Source organism: Mesoplodon densirostris, chromosome 17 (assembly GCF_025265405.1).
Source record: "Mesoplodon densirostris isolate mMesDen1 chromosome 17, mMesDen1 primary haplotype, whole genome shotgun sequence".
In the NCBI taxonomy this organism is placed as follows: Eukaryota; Metazoa; Chordata; class Mammalia; order Artiodactyla; family Ziphiidae; genus Mesoplodon; species Mesoplodon densirostris.
Window position 1 is genome coordinate 15,755,221 of NC_082677.1, and position 20,294 is coordinate 15,775,514.

At 39.0% G+C, this 20,294-nt stretch overlaps 1 protein-coding gene across 2 annotated transcripts; it reads left to right on the forward strand.

Annotated features, from left to right (window-relative positions):
* Window positions 1-4,887: 4,887 nt before the first annotated feature.
* CKAP2 (cytoskeleton associated protein 2) lies at window positions 4,888-19,389 on the forward strand. Of its 2 annotated transcripts, XM_060079979.1 has the most exons (9): window positions 4,888-5,049; window positions 5,950-6,034; window positions 8,344-8,422; window positions 8,525-9,393; window positions 9,850-10,054; window positions 11,533-11,703; window positions 13,920-13,989; window positions 17,267-17,522; window positions 18,012-19,385. In XM_060079979.1, the coding sequence occupies exons 1-9, from the start codon at window positions 4,980-4,982 to the stop codon at window positions 18,265-18,267; spliced, it is 2,061 nt and encodes a 686-aa protein (XP_059935962.1). In that variant the 5' UTR covers window positions 4,888-4,979; the 3' UTR covers window positions 18,268-19,385. The 2 variants fall into 2 exon arrangements, with proteins under 2 accessions (XP_059935962.1, XP_059935963.1); XM_060079980.1 differs by lacking the exons at window positions 4,888-5,049; window positions 5,950-6,034 and having other exon boundaries at window positions 8,361-8,422; window positions 8,504-9,393; window positions 18,012-19,389.
* Window positions 19,390-20,294: the final 905 nt, after the last annotated feature.

Genomic DNA, 20,294 nt, shown 5'->3' on the forward strand with positions numbered 1-20,294 from the left:
GGGGCAATTGTGAACAATAAGATACAAAAAGGCCACAAACCAACCACCATTTCCGAGGTGCTGAGAGCAAAAGCAGGGTGCTGGGCATGATCGTTGCACACAGCACAACCAAGGGGGTGGGCAGACCACCTAAGCTATGCCTCATGCCCAACACACTGATCCACCCCGACCCTCACTCCATTTAAGGAACCAGCACGCGCCCCTTCGGGGAGCGAACAAGTGTATCTGTTTCTTGTTTTCTCTCCCTCATGCTGCAGCACAGTCCCAATGAAAGCTCACCTGAATTTCTCATCTGGCCTTGTTAATTTCTATTGATTAAAGAGTCCAAGGGCCTGGGTCCATAACACCCCCAGTTCTCTAGAGAAGAGAGAGGGGCTAGAAAAAGCATTAATAATTGCTCATGTCTCCATGAAGAAGCCTCCACAAAATCCCAATAATAGGAGATTTGGAGGGCTTCCAGGCTGGTGAGCACATCCACATCAGGAGGGTGACGCACCTCAACTCCACGGGGACAGAAGCTCCTGTGCTCGGGACCCTCGCATACTTCACCCTATGGATCACTTCTTCACTTCATCTTCATCACCTTATGGCTGTTCATCTGTATCCATTATCACATCTTTTAATAAACTGGTAAATGTAAGTTAGTGTTTCTCTAAGTTCTGTGAGCCTCCCTAGCAAATTAATTGAACCCAAGGAGGGGGTCACTGGAACCTCCAATCTCTAGTCAGTTCATCAGAAGCACAGGTGATAACCTGGGCTTGTGACTGGCATCTGAAGTGTAGGGGGTGGGGGCAGTCTTGTGGGACTGGGCCTTTAACCTGTAGGAGTTGACACTGACTCTGTAGTGTTAAGAATTGAGTTAAATTATAGGACACCCAGCTGGTGTCACAGGGAAGTGCTTATTGCCAGTGGGAACCTCCAAATATTTGGTGAGCAGAAGTGAAATGTTTCATGTAGAAGTAAAGGATACACACTGGAAAGAAACACAGTAGAGAAGGACTGTGTTTTTCCTCGCTTAGGAGGGAAAAAATTGAGTTTTCCCATTTTATCCCTGTTGTTGTGTTTATCAGTATTTCGTTCCTTTTGATTGCCAAGTAGCAGTCGATTATATGGCTATGTCACAATTGGTTTAACCATTCATCCACTGATGAAGATTTGAGTTATTTTCTGCTTAGGTCTATTACGAATGAAACTGCTATAAACATTCGTGTACATTTGTTTTCCTTTCTCTTGGGCAAATACCCAAGGACAGTAATTGCTGGATCATATGGTAAATGCATGTCAAACTTTATGAGAAACTGCCCAACTGTCTTCTTCAGTAGCTATACACTTTTTGTATTAGTACCAGCAGTGTAGGAGAGTTCCGGTTCCTCGCCAAACCTTGGTAATTCATCATTTTAGTGGCTGCATAGTGAGTGGTATTTCATTATGAGCAGAGATTGAACCCAGACCACAGCAGTGAAAGCCTGGAATCCTAACCACTAGGCCACCAGGGAACTCCCTCACTGTGATTTTAATTGCATCTTTTTTTTTTTTTTGGCCGTGCAGCCTGGCACGTGGGATCTTAGCGCCCCCTGCATTAGAACCACTAACGCAGGGGGCGCTTAACCACTGGACCGGCAGGGAAGTCCCTGCATCTTCCTGATGACCAGTGATGTTAAGCATCTTTCCATGTGCTTGTCTTCAGTTCCTATATCTTCTTTGTGAAGTGCAATTTTCTTGCACATTTAAATAATTTTGTCAGAGTTCTTACATATTCTAGATAAAAGTCCCTTACGCAAATGTTTTGCAAATATTTTCTTTAACTCTGTAGCTTACTTTGTAGTTTTCTGAAGAGTCTTTTGAAGAACAAAAAGTTCTTTAATGAAATCCAGTGTATTGTTTCTTTTTTAGTTCATGTTGTCTCCTGTTTAAGAAACCACTAAGATTTTCTCCTGTGTTTTCTTCTAGAAGTTTTATAGATTGGGTTCTTTTGTTTAGGTCTAGTTCTATTTTGAGGTTTACTTTGGTTTGTTTTCTGAGGTTTTTTTTGTTCAAGGGGTGAGGTAAGGGTCACGGTTAATATTTTGTATGTGGATATCCAGACGTCCCAGCACAATTTGCTGGAAAGATCATCCATCAGATTGTCTTAGAAACTTTGTAGAAAATCAATTGGCCACAGAGGATTGAATATATTTCTGGAATCTCTATTGTATTCCAGTGATTTTTAATTTTTTTGTCTTTCCTTACACCAGCACTACACTGTCTTGATTACTGTGGCTTTATAATATATCTTGAAATCAAGTAGTGTAAGTCCTCCAACTTTTTGTTTCAAAATTGTTTGCCTCTCCAGATCCTATGCATTTCCATCTGAATTTTAGAATCCAATTGTCAATTTCTATAGAAATATCTTCTAGGATTTTGACTGAGATGGGAATGAACAGATCAACTTGGAGAGAATGTACATCTTACAATACAGGATCTTCTGATCCATAAGCATATTATATCTCTCCATTTATTTAGGATTTATTTCTTTCCACAACATTTTGTACTTTTGCACAGAATGTTTTGCCAGAACTTCCTAGCTTCTGAACCCAACAGTTCCTTCCAGTCCCAATCCTACTAAACCTCTTCAGTGGTCAACCCTGGATCATTCCCTCTATCTTGAGGCTCCCTCCTCCCTGGACTTTGTGTCATCACCCTGTCCTTGTCTGCCTTCTATTCCTTGGATGATCCCACCCTTTCCCCTCACAGGCACTATCCCTGTTTCACACGACCACAGGACGAACAACTGAAGCTGATCGTCAGTACCCCAGGTGGCTGCAGTTTCGTGGTCGGCTGTGGTTGGCAGAGACCTGTTATGGAAGGAAGTCTTCTCTTTGGATCTTTTAGAAAATGATCTGCCTTCTCTCCCAACAATTGTGGGACAATGATATTTTAAAAGTGTCTTTAAACGATACCCATCTTGGAATGGGTGAGTCTGGAGATTAGAGCAGAATTACCAAGATGGAAAACCTCACCATTTCAGCCTATTGAGATCTTCCACAGTTACATTTTAGTCGCTTTCTTTTTTTTAACCACTCCCACTTTTAAAGATACTGAAATTCACATATCGTAAAATTAAGTGAACAGTTCAGTCAGTGGCATTAATACATTCACAGTGTTGTACAACCATCACCTCCACTTAGTTCCAAAACATTTCCATCATTCCAAAGTAAGGCCCCTTACCTGTTAAGTGGTCTCTCCCCATTCCCCTCTAACCCCAGTCCCTGGCAGCCCACAAACTGTGTTATGTCTCTATGGATTTATCTATTCTGTAATTTATTTATTTTGGGCTGCATTGGGTCTTTGTTTCTGCTCACGGGCTTTCTCTAGTTGCAGCGAGCAGGGGCTATTCTTCAGTTGCCGTGCGCGGGCTTCTCACTGTGGTGGCTTCTCTTGTTGCAAACCACGGTCTCTAGGTGCATGGGCTTCAGTAGCTGTGGCATGAGGGCTCAGTAGTTGTGGCACACGGGCTTAGTTGCTCCGTGGCATGTGGGATCTTCCTGGACCAGGGATTGAACCTGTGTCCCCAGCACTGGCAGAAGGATTCTTAACTACTGCACCACCAGGGAAGTCCCTTGAGTCATTTTTCACCTGTTCTATTTTGTTAAACTGTTCTCCATTACTTAATGGGAATCCCTGGTTACCCAACCTGTCTGATGAAACTTTAGTAAATAATCAATAATATTCACAGTAGTATCTAAACAGCAGTGATGTCTTAGGGATGGTGATGCGTGCTGTTTGGCTGTTGGTCCTCCCAGAGTTAGCCTTAAGTGTAGGCAAATTTACACTAAAAATGAGACATTTCATCAAGAAAACTACAGAATATCCCAAATTAACTTCCCAAACGAATTTAACAAGTTGCTAGCATAAAATGCTGACGGAAAAAGCAGGGAAAGATGGGAAACACTGACCACAGTTGAGAGCCATCTGTGGAGGCCCTCACACATGGGCAGGGAAGATAGAAGTTGCATCTTGTCATCTTTGTCTCCATGTTTAAAACCTGGCTGAAACAGTCCAGCTAAACCTAGCTTCAGTGATCAAGCAAGGCCGAGAAATGGTATGACCCCTGTGCTCAAAATCAGAAAGGCACAGCCCAGAACTCTCCCTCTCTCCCCCAGCACCACCCACAAAACCATCTAGCTCTGAGTTATTTCATTCTGTCTTATCCACTGGGTGTTTGTGAGGGCTTTATGGAGGTAATATTTTTAGGTGAGGACTGAAAGATTATGGCAGCACACTTAAACGTACAAACACACAAAATGAATACAACAAATGCTGATTTTACCTTCACAGGATTATAAAAGAAAGGTCTATCCCCATTTTAGCCCTTTCTCTTCCTCTCTTTTTCTCATCTGGTAATTGGGTAGTACAGAGGGAAGTAGACCCTAATTTCAGTTCCTCTTTGCAATCTGTGCAAACGTGGACAAATAACTTCTGAGCCTGTCACCTTATCTGTGAAACAAGAGATGATAACTTCCCACTTCAGAGCTGTGATGCCGCAATGAAGTAATATTTGTGAAAAGGAAATACACATGCTCTAGGTACAGTAGTGGGTGCTTATAATCCTCTGCCTCACTGAACACTCCAAACAGCACTTTTCTCCTCTGCCTTCCTCAATGCACTGTGAGCGTCTAAAGACGAGAGCTATCTGCTACAGGGCAGGGATTTCGCTGTCCGACTCCTCCCAAGCTGCCAAGTCCAGGACAAGAGCGCTGTTTATGTTTGAAAACCTAGGGATTCAGTCCCGAGAGGTCCTAACTGAAACAGGCAGTCTCAAGCCCCGCCCCTCTTCGCCCATTGGCCCATTCAATTCACGCCGGGCACCAATGGGCGGAGGCGGCGGTCGCGCAGTCTAAGGCCGAGCCCAGGGGGTATTGCGGCAGTGTGCGGCCGCGCCGGCTTGAGGGAGACTGCGGTGGTAGAGTCGGAGACGCGTCCCCCTGCCCGGAGCTGCGATGAGCACCCCAGCCGTGCCCCAGGACCTGCAGCTGCCCCCGAGTCAGAGGGCCCAGTCCGCGTTCAGAGGTGAGGGCCGCGGTGCCGGTAACGGCCGGAGCGGCCGCGGGGGGATGGCTCGGGCCGGGCCATCAGGGCCTTGGGTTCGCAGACCAGTTTCCGCCCAGTTCAGTTATGCGAGAAGTCTGGACAGGGTTTGTGAAATGGACAATCGGAGTGGTGCCCGCTCCGTGGTGTTAGTGTGCGCGTTGAACGCGTCGCGTGCGGTCGCGACCCACTGGCGGCGGCGACGGGCTTCGGTGAGAGGATCCGTTTGGCCAGGGGGTAGGGTGGGGTGGGGTCGGGGGAGTGTGCGCGGCTCCGGCAGAGACCCGCGTTGGGGACCCGGGCCCGCGGAGGCAGGGCCGCGTCGGTGCTGGGAGCTGACTGCGCCTGCGCAGGGCGCTCCCGCCTCCTGAGTCGGGAGTTAGTTTCTGGAGGGACGGGAGTGTTCAACTGATGCTTCAGATTTAACACATGTCGCCTTCGGCTTTATAGAAATCTAGGGTTAGCTGCGTCTTAAGAAATAATAGATATTTCTTGTCCTACACGTGGGAAAACAGGAAAGAAATTCTCACCCAATTCTGGTAAATTAGAACTTGGAGTCTGGTGTCTCATCTCTACCATTTAGCTTCTTAAAACTTGGCTTTCAGGAGCTGTATGTTGAAAATGATGTTCTCCAGACTTTTCACTTTCAGACAGTAGAGAATGTGATTCTTGTACAGAGTGGTTATGGGGACCAGTTATAGTAACAGTCATTTCAAAATGTGATTATTTCTCAAAGGCAGTACTGAACTGGGAAATTTTCTGTTATACATAAGATGTAATCTCAAGTAGAACATTTTTCGAAGTTAAATCTTCATTTAGTCAGTATTTTATTTGATGTTGTTATTGCAGCTGATGTTGACCTGTAGCTCTTTTGTTATTTAGAGCAAAGAAGACAAAAACTCAAGGAGCATCTGTTAAAAAGAAAAACTTCTTTTGCATACAAACAGGAAAATCAGATATTATCCAGGTGAGGTCAAATTTTTTTCACTTCACATCTGTCAAATTATATCAGAGCTGTTCAGTAAAGATGTAATGTGAGCCACACATGTAATTTAAAATTTGCTAGTAACCCCATTTTTAAAGTTTTGTTTTTTAAAGATGAAATGAATTTTATTTAATCCAGTATTTTAATTTGTATTTCTTTATATTAGGTACCCTACTTATTGATATATTTTGTCTTGATGAATGCTTCATACCCTTCCCCAGGGTGGAAAATACTCAGATTCTGCTATGTTTAGGAGATAGAGCTGGCAGGACTTGGTGATGGATTAGATATGGGATGTAAAAGAAAAAATAAGAGTTGAAGATGATCCTTAATGTTCCAGGGTAAAGGAGGCTAAAGAGATATGACAACTAAATTCAATACCTGACCCTTATACTGTATTTAATAGTGGAAGGTGAAATACTATAAAGGACATTATTAGGTCAGTTTTCAACTATGAACAATAGATTAAAATGGTTAATCAGGGCTTCCCTGGTGGCGCAGTGGTTGAGAGTCTGCCTGCCAATGCAGGGGACACGGGTTCGAGCCCTGGTCTGGGAAGATCCCACATGCCACGGAGCGGCTAGGCCCATGAGCCACAACTACTGAGCCTGCGCGACTGGAGCCTGTGCTCCACAACAAGAGAAGCCGCAATAGTGAGAGGCCCGCGCACCGCAATGAAGAGTGGCCCCTGCTTGCCGCAACTAGAGAAAGCCCTTGCACAGAAACGAAAACCCAACACAGCCAAAAATAAATATAAAAATAAATAAATTTTTTTAAAAATGGTTAATCAAGGTAAATTTATGAATTTGATGACTGTTCTGTGGTTATGTAAGAGAAAATTCCTATTTTTAGGAAATAAACATTTAAGTATTTAAGGGTAAAGAGGCATCATGTATGTAACTTAACTTGAAAGGTTCAGATAAAAAGTTGTGTATACTCCACACACAGACATGTTCAGAAAGAGTGCAAATGATAATGCAAATGGGATAAAATGTTAACAATAGGCAAATCTGGATAAAGAGTTTGAATTATTTATAATTTTGCAACTTTATATAAGTTTGGCATTGTTTCCAAATAAAAATTTTTTTAATTGTTTTACTCTACATTAATTAGTTGCTTTTCTTTAGAATAAACATTTTCTTTCACAAATCCCAATTTTTTGTTTAAGACAAAAGATGATCCTAGACTTTTGATTTGAATAACTGAGTGGATAGCGATACCATATATTGAGATGGGAAGCCTGAGGGAGGAGTGGGAGAAACGGGAGTTCTGTTCTGACCATGTTAAGTCCGAGGCAGCAATAAGACATCTAAGTGGGGATGCCAAATAGCGATGTGTCTGAAGGTCAGGGGTGAGAACGGGACTACAGATATAAACTTGGGAGTTGTCAGTGTGTAGATGGTATTTCTTTAAAACCTTGGGGTGGAATGAGATTACTAGAGAGAAAGCAAAGAGAACATTAATTCACATAAGACAGTGACTCTCAACTACTTATTTAAATAAGGAATCCAACTGGGTCGTGGGGTTTAGAGTACTCTTATACACAGTGGGAAGAAAAGAACATTCTAAACTCAACTATACAGAAATCAAATTTTGCTGACTCTAAAATGTACATTTTGTTCACATTTTTACGTCTCTGAACTTGAAATCTACCTTAGAATCCAAGGCATATCCAGCTGACCCTTTTTTTCCCTTCGTTCTTGGAATACAAAATCACTTGCTAAGAGATTCTCACAGCTTGTACTAACGTATACTGTAGCCTGGACTAGCCTATATCTGTAAAAAAGGAGTTTAAGTTTAATTCTTGAAGAAGCTTTTGCTTTGTAGATATATATTCTAAATGCAATGCTATTTAGAAACTAAAATCCACATTGATTAATTAAGTTGTGAGTGTGTGTGGAAATTTTTGAATTTCTTTTGGGAGAGCTATTTAAAATTTTTTTTTCAACGTAAGTCTGGTACTAAGTACTTAAAACTAACCAAAGAAAATGTTGCTTAATAAAGATTTTTGAAGACTTGTTTGAATGACTAGAGAATGGTTTAGAATGAGATTACGGCGGGGGGGGGGGCGGTATTAAGGCTTGTAAGAAGATACCTTTAAATTCCCCAGCTGTCTTGTTTACGCTATTAAATCACCCTATAATAAAGAAGAGTTTTGCTTAGGACAAATAAATCTCAGCTCAGTTCTTGCATCAGTTTAAAACTGCAAAGTCAGATAATTGTTATATCCTCCCATACCTCCCCGAGAAAAGGAAGCTTCCTTGGTATGGACTTTTTTTTTTTTTTTTAAGTGGTAGAGACCAGAGAGTGAGGACATCTGAAGGCCAGATCCAAGAAGAGACAAAAGTTCTGGAACTTAAGGCAAAAATGGTAAGATACGGAATAGCCCTCCTAAATGTTCCCTTTCCCCTCATTCCTAAAGAAGGTTTTTTCCTAAACTCTTTCTGAAAGGTTTGTCTTTAACTCTTTTAGGCTGATAAAGAGAATGTCGGTAGACCTACTGGGATCAAGAATAATATAACAATGGAAAAAAACTGTATTCCTTTAAAACCTTCTAATGAATTAACCAATTCAACTACAGCAGTTGATACACCTAATTTTGAGGATAATAATCAAACTCTGCCATTGTTACCGATTATAGATGACCCCCAAAGTCAACATATGACATTAAGCCAAGCATTTCACCTTAAAAACAACAGTAAAAAGAAACAAATGACTACAGAAAAACCAAAGCAAGAGGCTAACATGCCCAAGAAACCTGTGCTTGGATCTTATCGTGGCCAAATTGTTCAGTCTAAGATTAATTCCTTTAGAAAACCTCTACAAGTCAAAGATGAGAGTTCTGCAACAACGAAGAAACTTTCAGCTACTGTCCTGAAAGCCACAAAGTCTCAGCCTGTACACACCAGCAGTGTAACAGTGAAAAGTGATAGAGCCTCACATATGACGACTGCCACTAAATCTGTGAGCACTACATCTCAGAGCAGTCAACTTGTGCGACCTTCTATTAGAAGTCACCACAGTAATAACCAGGACACCACGAAACAAGGCATCAGTAGGACGTCTGCCAATGTTACAGTTCGGAAAGGGCCTCGAGAGAAAGAATTATTACAGTTAAATACAGTTTCGTCTGTTATCAAAACGAGTTCTTCTCAGGACATAAAAAGAAATAAGACACTATCAAGAAGCGTGACATCTGAAATGGTAGCCAGGCCTGCTTCGTCTTCTAATACTAAACTGATAGAAAAGTCAAAAAGCATTGACCAGCGCAGATATACCATGGTGAAAGCAGCTATTGATAGTAGATGGACTCAGCCCAGAGAAACTGCGGAGGAGAGAAAGTAAGTAGATGTAATTTTGTTAGCTTAATTTTTAGTAGGGTACCATTTGTGAATTTGGCTTATCATTTCCTTGAATGTATTAGAGCTTTTTGTACATGGATTCTCTTCAGTCATATGCAGATCAATTTAAGCAAATTTATATTGTGGAACAGTATGTCCTAAGTTATTGTGCTTGAGTGTGTTTAATTAGGTTGTTTTATGTAATCTAAGTTAAAATGCTTAATAAAATTGAGAAATATTTTATTACCTCTCCATTTAAAAATGCATTCTTGGGGTCTTTGTGAGCATATCATTAACATTGATAGGTTCTGTCTTTCTTTTTCTTCAAGCTGGTGAACTATGTATGTGCCACTAGTGTAGAATTACTTAAAGACCTGAAATATTAACTTTCACTCTGTTTGACAGAATTCTGTTATCAGTATCACAGTAATGTTTATATGCTGCTTCTAACTGTAGGGCTCGTCTGAGTGAGTGGAAAGCTGGCAAAGGAAGAGTAATGAAAAGGCCTCCGAGCTCAGTGGTTACCCAGCCTGAGCCCGAAGCACAAAATGAAAAACCAGTCGGGTCCTTCTGGACTACCATGGCAGAAGAAGACGAACAACGATTGTTTACTGAAAAAGTAAACAAGACATTTTCTGAATGCCTAAACCTGATTAATGAGGTAGAGTCTTTGTCTTATATTTGTGTAGTAGTTTATAGTTTGCAAATTAACCTTCATCAACATTATCTCATTAAATTATACTGTCAATCTTTTTTGACCAGTTAATGTGTCAGCAGTGTTATGGAGACTTACTGTTAATTGTGAGATTGTTTCTCTTTAGCCTTAAATGGACTCCATTCTCACTGAGTTCATATAAATATATCGAATGGATACTTAGATTTTTTTTCAGTTGAGTTGTAAATATTGTATTCCTCTAAGATGTTACCATGGAGTGGGCTGGGGGTGGATATTCACTCTGATACTTTTGTTTTTACATTCATTCAATATATTTACAATTTTTTTTTCAACTCATTCCCATACTTTATCAAAGACTAGCAACACAAATTATTATCACAGATTAAATTTAACTAAAATAGTTGCAAACAAAATCCCACTAATCTAAACCAATATCATCATGGCCTTGAACTGTAGAATTTTACAATTTGGACCAGAATTCCTATGTGTATGGTCATCAACTTCAGAGCGTTTTTTTTAATTTCCTGACTTCTCCTTAATTTAAAAATATATATATACATGTATATTTTAATATTTATAAAAAAATCATCTTAATATATTGTTTAACTGTCGCTTATAGTTGTGAATTTCTTTTTATACATCTTTATTGGAGTATAATTGCTTCACAGTGTTGTGTTAGTTTCTGCCGTACGACAAAGTGAATCAGCTATATGCACACACATATCCCCATATCCCCTCCTTCTTGAGCCTCCCTCCCACCCTCCCTATCCCACCCCTCTAGGTGGTCACAAGGCATCGAGCTGATCTCCCCATCACTCACTAGTATCTAAGATCCATAGCAAGACTGAACATATAGAGCGTGATTTCAAACCTTTCTCTAGTCTTCATGAGCATCTTTCGACTTTTTGTGGTTCTGACAACCAGTGAAAATTATAGTCAGGGAAACTGATTCTCTTCTTATTTCTGATCTGGGGTTTTTTATTGATACTATGGAATTTTTCTGCCCTACTACTTAACTATATATAGCTCTTAAGTACATAAACCATTACAGATGCATTTTAATCTTACTATCAAAACTTTTTGACAAAGATAATTGAAAAAAGTTGCAAGCTATTCTCATAAGCATCTGGTAGATGCAAAAATTCTAAAAGTATAACAAATAGAATCTCATAATATATAAGAGGATAAACATCAAGATCCAGTAGAGTTTTAGTCATTTTTTTACTAATATTTTTCTCAACTAGTATTTCTTTTTTCTTCTCTCTCTGACTTTTGACTGCTTTGCTTCTTGCTAGCCATTCAGAACAAGTCTGGAGTAAGGAGTATAATGGTGAATATTTTATGAATAATTTTCTACCAACCTTTTCTCTCTTTATCACTGACCTTGATTACAGTAAGTTTACTTAATTGTTCATAGTTTGTAGGCTAAATGACATCACTCACTTTATTTCTTGCGATTTTAGGGATGTCCAAAAGAAGAAGTATTGGTTACACTAAACGACCTGATTCAAGATATTCCAGATGCCAAAAAACTTGTTAAATATTGGATATGCCTTGCACGTGTTGAACCACTCACGAGTCCTATTGAAAATATTATCGCAATCTATGAGAAGGCCATTCTGGCAGGAGCTCAGGTGAGATTAAAACTTACTGGGCTTTATTATTACAGTGTAAATAATTCAGAATTATTTTGGAACGCATCACCACATAACCTGATAAAATGGCGGTTATATATGTGGCAGTGATGAATGTTTAAAGGCCACAAGGATTGCATATAATAAAGGCTGTTTTTCAACCTTCTAAAACTTGCTCACGTACTAGGGATAATCAGACCTTAGAAAATGGATAAAGCTGAAATGTGTATTTCATGAAACGTGCTGTGAGAAATATGTTAGCACAGCATGTCGTTTTGCACATTCTCTAGTTGAGAAATCTACTGGGAAACTGAATTTTCAATATTAAAATATATTTATTGACTAGAAAGCAAATGGAATTAAATTAACTTTTAAAACGTTAGTAAGCTCTGATGCCTTTGTGAGAGAATTCTCTTTCACTTCAGGAGTATATCTTTATGGACTCACATTTATATGCCATATGTTTGGTCCAGAAAATGGCAATAAACTAATATCTCTGACATTATTACCACCATAGTGGTTTGATATTATACCTGTCACCTCTTCCTGTGTGCTGCTACCAAAACAACCCTGGGTATAGAAAAAAATGATATCTTGAGGATTTTTTGATTTGATTGGTTTTGTTGTCTTTATGGGCAGATATTCCTAAAATGTATTTCTTTCTGACCAAGTTTCTCAGAAACGCATTCTTGGAAATTGTTTGCAAAGAGAGTTTTTTAAAAACTTTTTTAGCCTTTTCTTAAGAAAGGTCTATATCCTTTAGTATCAGCAAAACCAGCAAATGCTATTTGATGTTTCACCTGAATCAAAAATCAAATACTCAGCAGATATTCTCTCTATGGCTATTATGTGTAAAACACTTTGCTGAAGGGTAATTGTATTTCACCGAATCTCACCTGGAAGAGAATGTTAGGTCCCTACTACATTGAACCAGAAGGGATGTTACTTACAGCAGCTTGTGACAGTATAGCTAGGATGCAAAACTAGAGCCAGGTGTTCACAGAGAAAGCAGTAGTGTAAAGAGAAAGATGTGAGACCAGAGCAGAAATTGGAAAACAGGGATCAAAATTAGCCAAGAAAATTAAAAGCCAGATGGGTGAGTAGTTCAGGACTAAGTTCTAGAATTAAGAATATGAGCCTGAGCTTCTCTTTTGTATAATATTTTGAATTTATTGCATTAACAGGCATCGTGGTTCAAAGGAACATAGTAAGTGCTTATAATATCTGACATATAATTGATGCTTTACTAAACTGTTGAATTTTTTTTTTTTTTTTTGCGGTATGCGGGCCTCTCACTGTTGCAGCCTCCCCCGTTGCGGAGCACAGGCTCTGGACGCGCAGGCTCCGGACGCGCAGGCTCAGCGGCCATGGCTCACGGGCCCAGCCGCTCCGCGGCATATGGGATCCTCCCAGACCGGGGCACGAACCCGTATCCCCTGCATCGGCAGGCGGACTCTCAACCACTTGCGCCACCAGGGAGGCCCTTGAATTTTTGAATAAATGAAATGTTAGGCTGATCAACCTTGAACTCTTCAGAAATGCATTTAATAGCATGTGAAACAAAAATATAACCATGGACTTGGATGTAGGGGAAAAGGAATAAACTAATATAAATTTAGAGAAACTTAATATAATCAGCTCTTTGATAGATATTAATAGTCTTAATTTGCTATTTGTTCATTCCTTTTGTTCCTATCAGGTAAGCAGTAATATTTACCGTAGGCTTAAGAAAAATTATGGGGAAATTGTTTAAACTGATGAAATTCTATCCCTTAAGTTCTTTTTTTTTTTTTTTTTTTTTTTTTTTTGCGGTACGCGGGCCTCTCACTGCTGTGGCCTCTCCCGTTGCGGAGCACAGGCTCCGGACGCGCAGGCTCAGCGGCCATGGCGCACGGGCCCAACCGCTTCACGGCATGTGGGATCTTCCCGGAGTGGGGCACGAACCCGTGTCCCCTGCATCGGCAGGCGGACTCTCAACCACTGTGCCACCAGGGAAGCCCACCTTAAGTTCATTTTTATTTGGAAAAGACAGTCATTTTTTTCAATTTGAGTGGCAAAATAAGTGTTCTGAGAAAAATGGTCCAAGAATCATTGCTTTGTTATAAAATGTGAAATTTTATCACTGGTTTTAATATTTTCAACTTGGACAACCTTAGTTAATGTCTGAGAATATAAAACTTACATGGGTCTGGTTTCTTCATTAAAAAAATATTAAGCCTATTGAAGAGATGCGACATGCAATTGTTGACATTCTTACAATGAAGAGTCAAGAAAAAGTTAAATTTGGTAAGTTCGTTTCTTTTGTTTTCTTCAAGTGAATTATGATTTAATTAAATTTCTTTGCTGAATTATTTTTCTTTTATCTTTTTAAACTTTTTAAATATTTAAGTTGTTTCTTTCCTCATACTTCTGTTGACATACCTCTGAAATTCATTGAAATTCATTGGCTTTACATAGTATGAATATGAATAATTTTTAATTAGGAGGTCTGGTTTGAAACCCAAATTTGTTATCATGTGTCTGTGAAAGTTACCTTACCTTTCTAGGCCTTAATTTCCTGTCTTAAAAATGAGGCAGTTTGACTAGATGAGATCTATAAGACTTTTTGGTTCAACAGAGAATATTTCTATTTATGTTTGCTGTTATTATGCCCCAGTGGAACATACAGATGTATATGCTCTGATCTTACTGGCTATATTTAAAGGAGCTTAAGAGGGAATGGTCAAGGAGACAGGAGGAAAAACCAGGAAAGACTAGGATACCACAAACCAAAGGGGCAGAAAGGTTTAAGAATAGCCCAACCCATTGAAATGGGTGAAGGGCGCCAAAAGATACAAATTATCAGTTATAAAATAAATAAGTCCTGGGGATACAAAGTACAGCGTGGTGACTGTAGAGAATAACACTGTATTGCATATTTGAAAGTTGCTGAGAAAGTAGATCTTAAAAGTCCTCATCACAAGAAAAAAAATGTGTAACTATGTATGGGGAGAGATGTTTTCATTTCACAATATGTTCTGGTCATCATTTCATGATACATACAAATATCAAATCATGTTGTACACTTGAAACTAATGTATGTCATTTATACCTCAATTAAAAAAAATTTTTTTTTAAGTATAACCCAATCCTGTGTCTTTGTGCTAAAGACAGCAAAGTAGAAATAAGAATTTTATAGAACCTTCTTCCTCATAATTCTCACTGGCTCTAGAGATATTTAGAAAGAGAAAACCAGTATTTAAACCTGATTCAGTTATTCTACCTTTATTTTCCTTAATAGAATCATACTAGTTAGTGGCATCTTTCCAGCTGCTAGAATATTTATCTTTAGATGGAAAAAGAAATGCTATCCATAAACTCTTGGCTTTTGAAATATATAATTATAAATTCTAGGTATAAAATACATTTTACAAATTAAAATTATTTGTAAACAGCAAGAAAACATCTTTGGGAAGTATAAGACAAATAATAAGAGAGAGAAGCACCTCTTGGGTATCTCTCAGATTCCTTAATCCCAGAAATCCAAACTTGACTACATCACTTTTCCCTAAACCTTTTCCTTAGTTTGGTTCCCTATCTCAGTGACCGACACTGTCGAGTTCTCCAAGCCAGAAATCTTGGGATTATATTTCACTCCTTCTCTCTTTTCCCACTTTCCCACCCCTGTTTCCTAGCCAATAAAATTCAGTTTAACTTCCTAGGCATCTCTTAAAATCCGTCCACTTCTCTCCATCTTTACTCTCATTACTATAGTCACGATCACTGACAGCTCTTACGTGGACTACAACAATGGTTTCCTTACTTAGTTTCCTGCTTCTCTACTCTGGCTCCAGTCTGTTCTCAAGACTGCAACCAAAATGCCCCATCACGTATCTGCTTAGATTCCTGATCCCAGCCTCTCTTGTCACTCCTTCTCCTCCACATCCCTGATTTCTTTCTTTACTTTTTTTTTTATTTCCTAGAAGGGGCTGTACTATCTCTCTTGCCTCTGGGTCTCTCCAAGCCAGTCTTCTACTTTTAACCTAATTCGTATTTATCCTTTAGACCACAGTTCACCTGTCACTTCCTTGAGGTAGCCTTCCTGGATGTCCACCTCTCCTCTCAACCCAACTAGATGATATGCCCTGTTTTGTGCTCGCTGGTTTTCTCTGTGCAGTCTTTTATGCACTTGATTGCTTGTTTGTTTGTCTTGTCTTTCAAACTCTAAACTCTGTTGTCAAGGACTGGGTCTGATCTTCCTCGCCACTGCAGCCCCAGTACTACTGCAAAAATATTTGTTGAATTAATGAATCGATATTCCCTCTCTCCTCACTTCACCTTATCCTCACTAAACCACATTCACTTTATCATGTAACTAAAATCATCACTTAGTAAAATCTGTATCAATTTAAAAAAAGGAAGAAAACCTAATAATTTCCTAATAATCAAATCTAAAGGTCTTTTCAGCTCAGTGGATTTACCAGGATGTCTCACAAGTATTTCACATCTAACATGTTTTATTTAGAACGCCTTGTCTTCCCTCGCTGCTTCCTCATACCACCATCTCTTCCTCCCAAAAAAGAAAAAAAAAAAAAGAAAAAATCCTCCTTTGCCATTAAAGACTCTGAAGCAAGAAATTTTAGAAGGAATGCACACATCCACACTCATTCAGACCTTCATATGCATTAATTTGTTAAGTCCTGACTCAGGAATAACACTAAACTTGGGCCCTTCCTTCTCACTGTCCACCACTACCACCTTGCTCAGGCTGTGATAACAGCTTTGTCTTCTTACCAGCACAGATCATTGCCTTTTTGTTTTTTGGTTGCACTGCACAGCATGTGGGATCTTAGTTCCCCGATTAGGGATCAAACCCGTGCCCCTGCAGTGGAAGCGCGGAGTCTTAACTGCTGGACCACCAGGGAAGTCCCACAAATCATTCCCTGCCATTCTAAACCATTCTGTATAGTGACCAAATCTAATTGTATCTGTCTCTCCAGTGAATTTTTTTAACTAAAACTTCCTACCTGTCTGAACTCATCACCTCCTTCCAACATTTCCACCTTGCTCCTTACCCTATGTTCTAAGTACACTGGCCCTTTAATGTTGTCTTAATGGATCATTTTCTTTTAAGCTTCATATCGAAATTGTCTTCGTCTTGTACTCATTTTTCAAGACCTTGCCTAAATGTCATTTGTGAAGCCTTCCCTTGCCATCTCCCTGTCCCTCAAGCAAAGTCAGTTATTTCTTTTTATGGGTTCCCATAACCTTTTGTTTTTACCTCAATTAAAGCATTTTCCTCATTTTATAATTATTTTAAAGCATGTCTCTTCCGCAGAATGTGAACTTTTTAAAGATAGGGATGATTTCCTTCTTATATTTGTATCTATAATCCCTGACACATAGGAGATAGTAAATATTTGTTAAATAATTGTTAGCAGTATTTCCTTAGAAAAACTAGTGGTTGGGAGATGGCAGTTTGGTTCCTTTACTTTGAAAATCTGGCCAACTGTAAATAACTTTGTCTTCTGATTTTGTTCTTTAAATTTGACCAAAAGCTTAATCTATAAATCTGTTTCTATAGGAGAAAATATTGAGGAGCCTTGTGCAACCAAGGAACAAATCCAAGAAGCCACCATTGACGATATAAGTGTTAATCTGGGGTCAGAAAAACCGGAAATAGAAAATAAGCATCCTAGAAATGTGGTATTTCAAGGTTGTGAAAAAGAGCAAGATGACAAAACAAAAGATCCAACCAGTGATGTTAAAACCCCCAAATCAGAAACTAGGGCGGGTTGCTTAATTAAATATAATGTGTCTACTACTCCATACTTGCAAAGGTAAACTTTTAAAATGTAATGTGCTCTGGTTTGTTTTTATGCTTAGGATAATGCATGTGGTATTTTAAAATGTTTAAGATAGCTTCCGATTAGAACTATTTGTTAATAGAAAGGTTTGAAACAAACAAAATGTGATTGGAACATTTCGCCTTTTAAATACTGTATTTGCTTTGCTTTTCCCTAAATATTGCCATTTTCAAAAAGAAAAACTTTTACATCATTTTACTTTTATCTCTGTGTATTATTAATAACAGTGGGTTTTGGAATTGAGCGATTAGCCAATTCTATAGATATTCAAGTATCTACTGTGTACAAGTTGTAACAACGAGAAATGAATAAGTTCCTTACTTATTGCAGGACCTCTTTCTGTAGGACAAGCAGTGACATGGTTGTAAAATACAAGTTATAGTATGATAAATAGCATAAAAGTGTGAAGTGAAAATGTTAACATGTTTTTTAACTCTGGGAATAATTTTGTGGTTTTTTTAGTGTGAAAAAGAAGATGCAGTTTGACGAAACAAATTCTGCATTTAAAGAGCTAAAGTTTCTCACACCAGTTAGACGATCTCGACGTCTTCAAGAGAAGACTTCGAAATTGCCAGATATGTTAAAAGACCATTTTCCTTGTGTGTCTTCACTGGAGCAGTTAACAGAGTTGGGAAGTGAAACTGATGCTTTTGTGTGCCGCCCCAACGCAGCCCTGTGCCGCTTGTACTTGGAGACTGACACGACAGAAGAGAAGTGAAGCTCTGATAGGAGTGGGGTTGTATTATTCCGAGGGTGTTTGGTTGGTTGGTTTGTTGTGGCTTTGCATGTCCCTTAGGTCAAGAGTCGCCAAGTACCTAAGTATTCACGGCAGTCAGCGCTCCTACTAATGTCCACTCTATAGCAGGTGTTGCCTTCTGTGCATAGGAAAGCTAATCCTACCTTGTCGATCTCAATAGACTGACTTTTCCTCTAAGACAGGTAAATTTTGTGAAGACAAGAGTTAGCTTGCTTTGTCACCCAATTCTAGTAGCCCAGACTGCTGTGGTCTCCTGTGTCCCTGAGACTCTGCCCCTGGTTCTTCATTGTCACTCTCCAGCAATGCCAGTGTGTCTGCATCTGTGGTCTCTTGGCCTCTTTTTTATTATAGCCGAGGTCCCCGAGAGGGATAGTTAACTAAATACTCCATTTCTAAAAGAAGATAATTTGTTGGAAGAAAGAAAATGTGCCAAACCTAGTGGGCATTCAGAACCTTAAATCTGAGTTCCTGTCTTTAGTTCCTTTTCTAACTTGACTATCCAAAATGTTAAAAATGTTAACTTCCATCACTTCTTTTGATATAGTTTATAGACTAATAGAAGGCAGTTAAAGAAGGAATATATAATACTTCGTAAATGTCATCCTAGTTTAGGTAGTATTTCTAAAATAACTAATACTTAAAATTGATTTCTTCCTTGTAATATAAAAACTTCATCATGTCTCCTAAAACATGATAGTCATACACAGTAAGTAGGTCTCTGCTCCCCATACATAAATACTACCAGTAAAATTGTTTTGTAAGTCTCTGAACTAATACTTAAATGGCATACATCCTTCACCAACTCTACAGTTTCAAGTTAAGATTTAGTCATCGTAAAAGGTTAGATAGTTTTAAAACTTTGAAATATGAATGTGGTTGAAAATCACATACTTATTCTTATTTATGTTCATTAATTCCAGTTGTATAATAGTGCCAGTCTTTGTTCTATTTATTGTCTTATGTTCTAGAGAGTAGGGTTTTTATTCCTTTTAAGCTGTGTACCTAATATGTATACAATAAATGAAAACATCTATATAACGATATTGCAATGACATTTCTTTCAACAAATATAAAATGGAGTTTAACCACGGTGAATAAATTTGAACCTTGCCTTTGAAATACATTATAGTGGGATTGGACTTTAGGTTTTTCAACACTTAAAATAAGTGTGCTTAATGGTGTATTTCCTTTTGAAAAATTATCAATCTACTTATCTAAAACTTAAAAAACTAATTCTTTAGTTTTTTTTCATCCTTTGTATGAATGGCGCAAAATATGCCATTTTGAAATAAACTTCAAGCTGGCGTATACTCTCAGCTTTGTTATATCCATACCATATGTTTCATTAGGCCATATAACATAGCTTGAAATATCTCAGTGAAAGAGAGCTTGAGATAAACTGTTCTGTTTGGACAGGTTTCATAGAGTGGGGTTTTTTTTTTTCCTCTTCAACAGGGAAAATCTATCTAAATCGTCATAGACTAGTTGTAACTCCTTTCCAGATGCTTGAGAACAGTTAGCACATGTCTGACCTAGGTTTGTTCCAAGCTAAATATCTCCAAGAATGTGATGGATGGTGCATGAGCCTTGAAGTCCAACAGACCTACATTCAAAAGTTCTGCTCCTACCTTCTCTTAAAAGTTACATGACTGTGGAGAAGCTACTTAGTTGAATCTCCTGTTTCTGAAGGGTGAAATGGAGATAATCCGTTTTGGTCATTTTGTATCATTTTTATCTGCCCGTCCCCCCTGTTGAATGGCCAGAATGGGCACCTGACTGAAGCTGGACTGTCAGAATCTTTTCCACAGGTGTTTGGAATCAGGACTGAGAGTCAGTCTTTCCTATGTAGTTGGACCTGGAAAATGTAAATAGGCACTGGGTGACCGTTTGAAGGTTGGGGAGCAAAGGTCACCAGAGAGAACAGTGAAGTAACTACCCAGAGAAAAGCAGGGACTCCTGCCTGGGGTTTTCTTTTTTCTTTTCCTTTT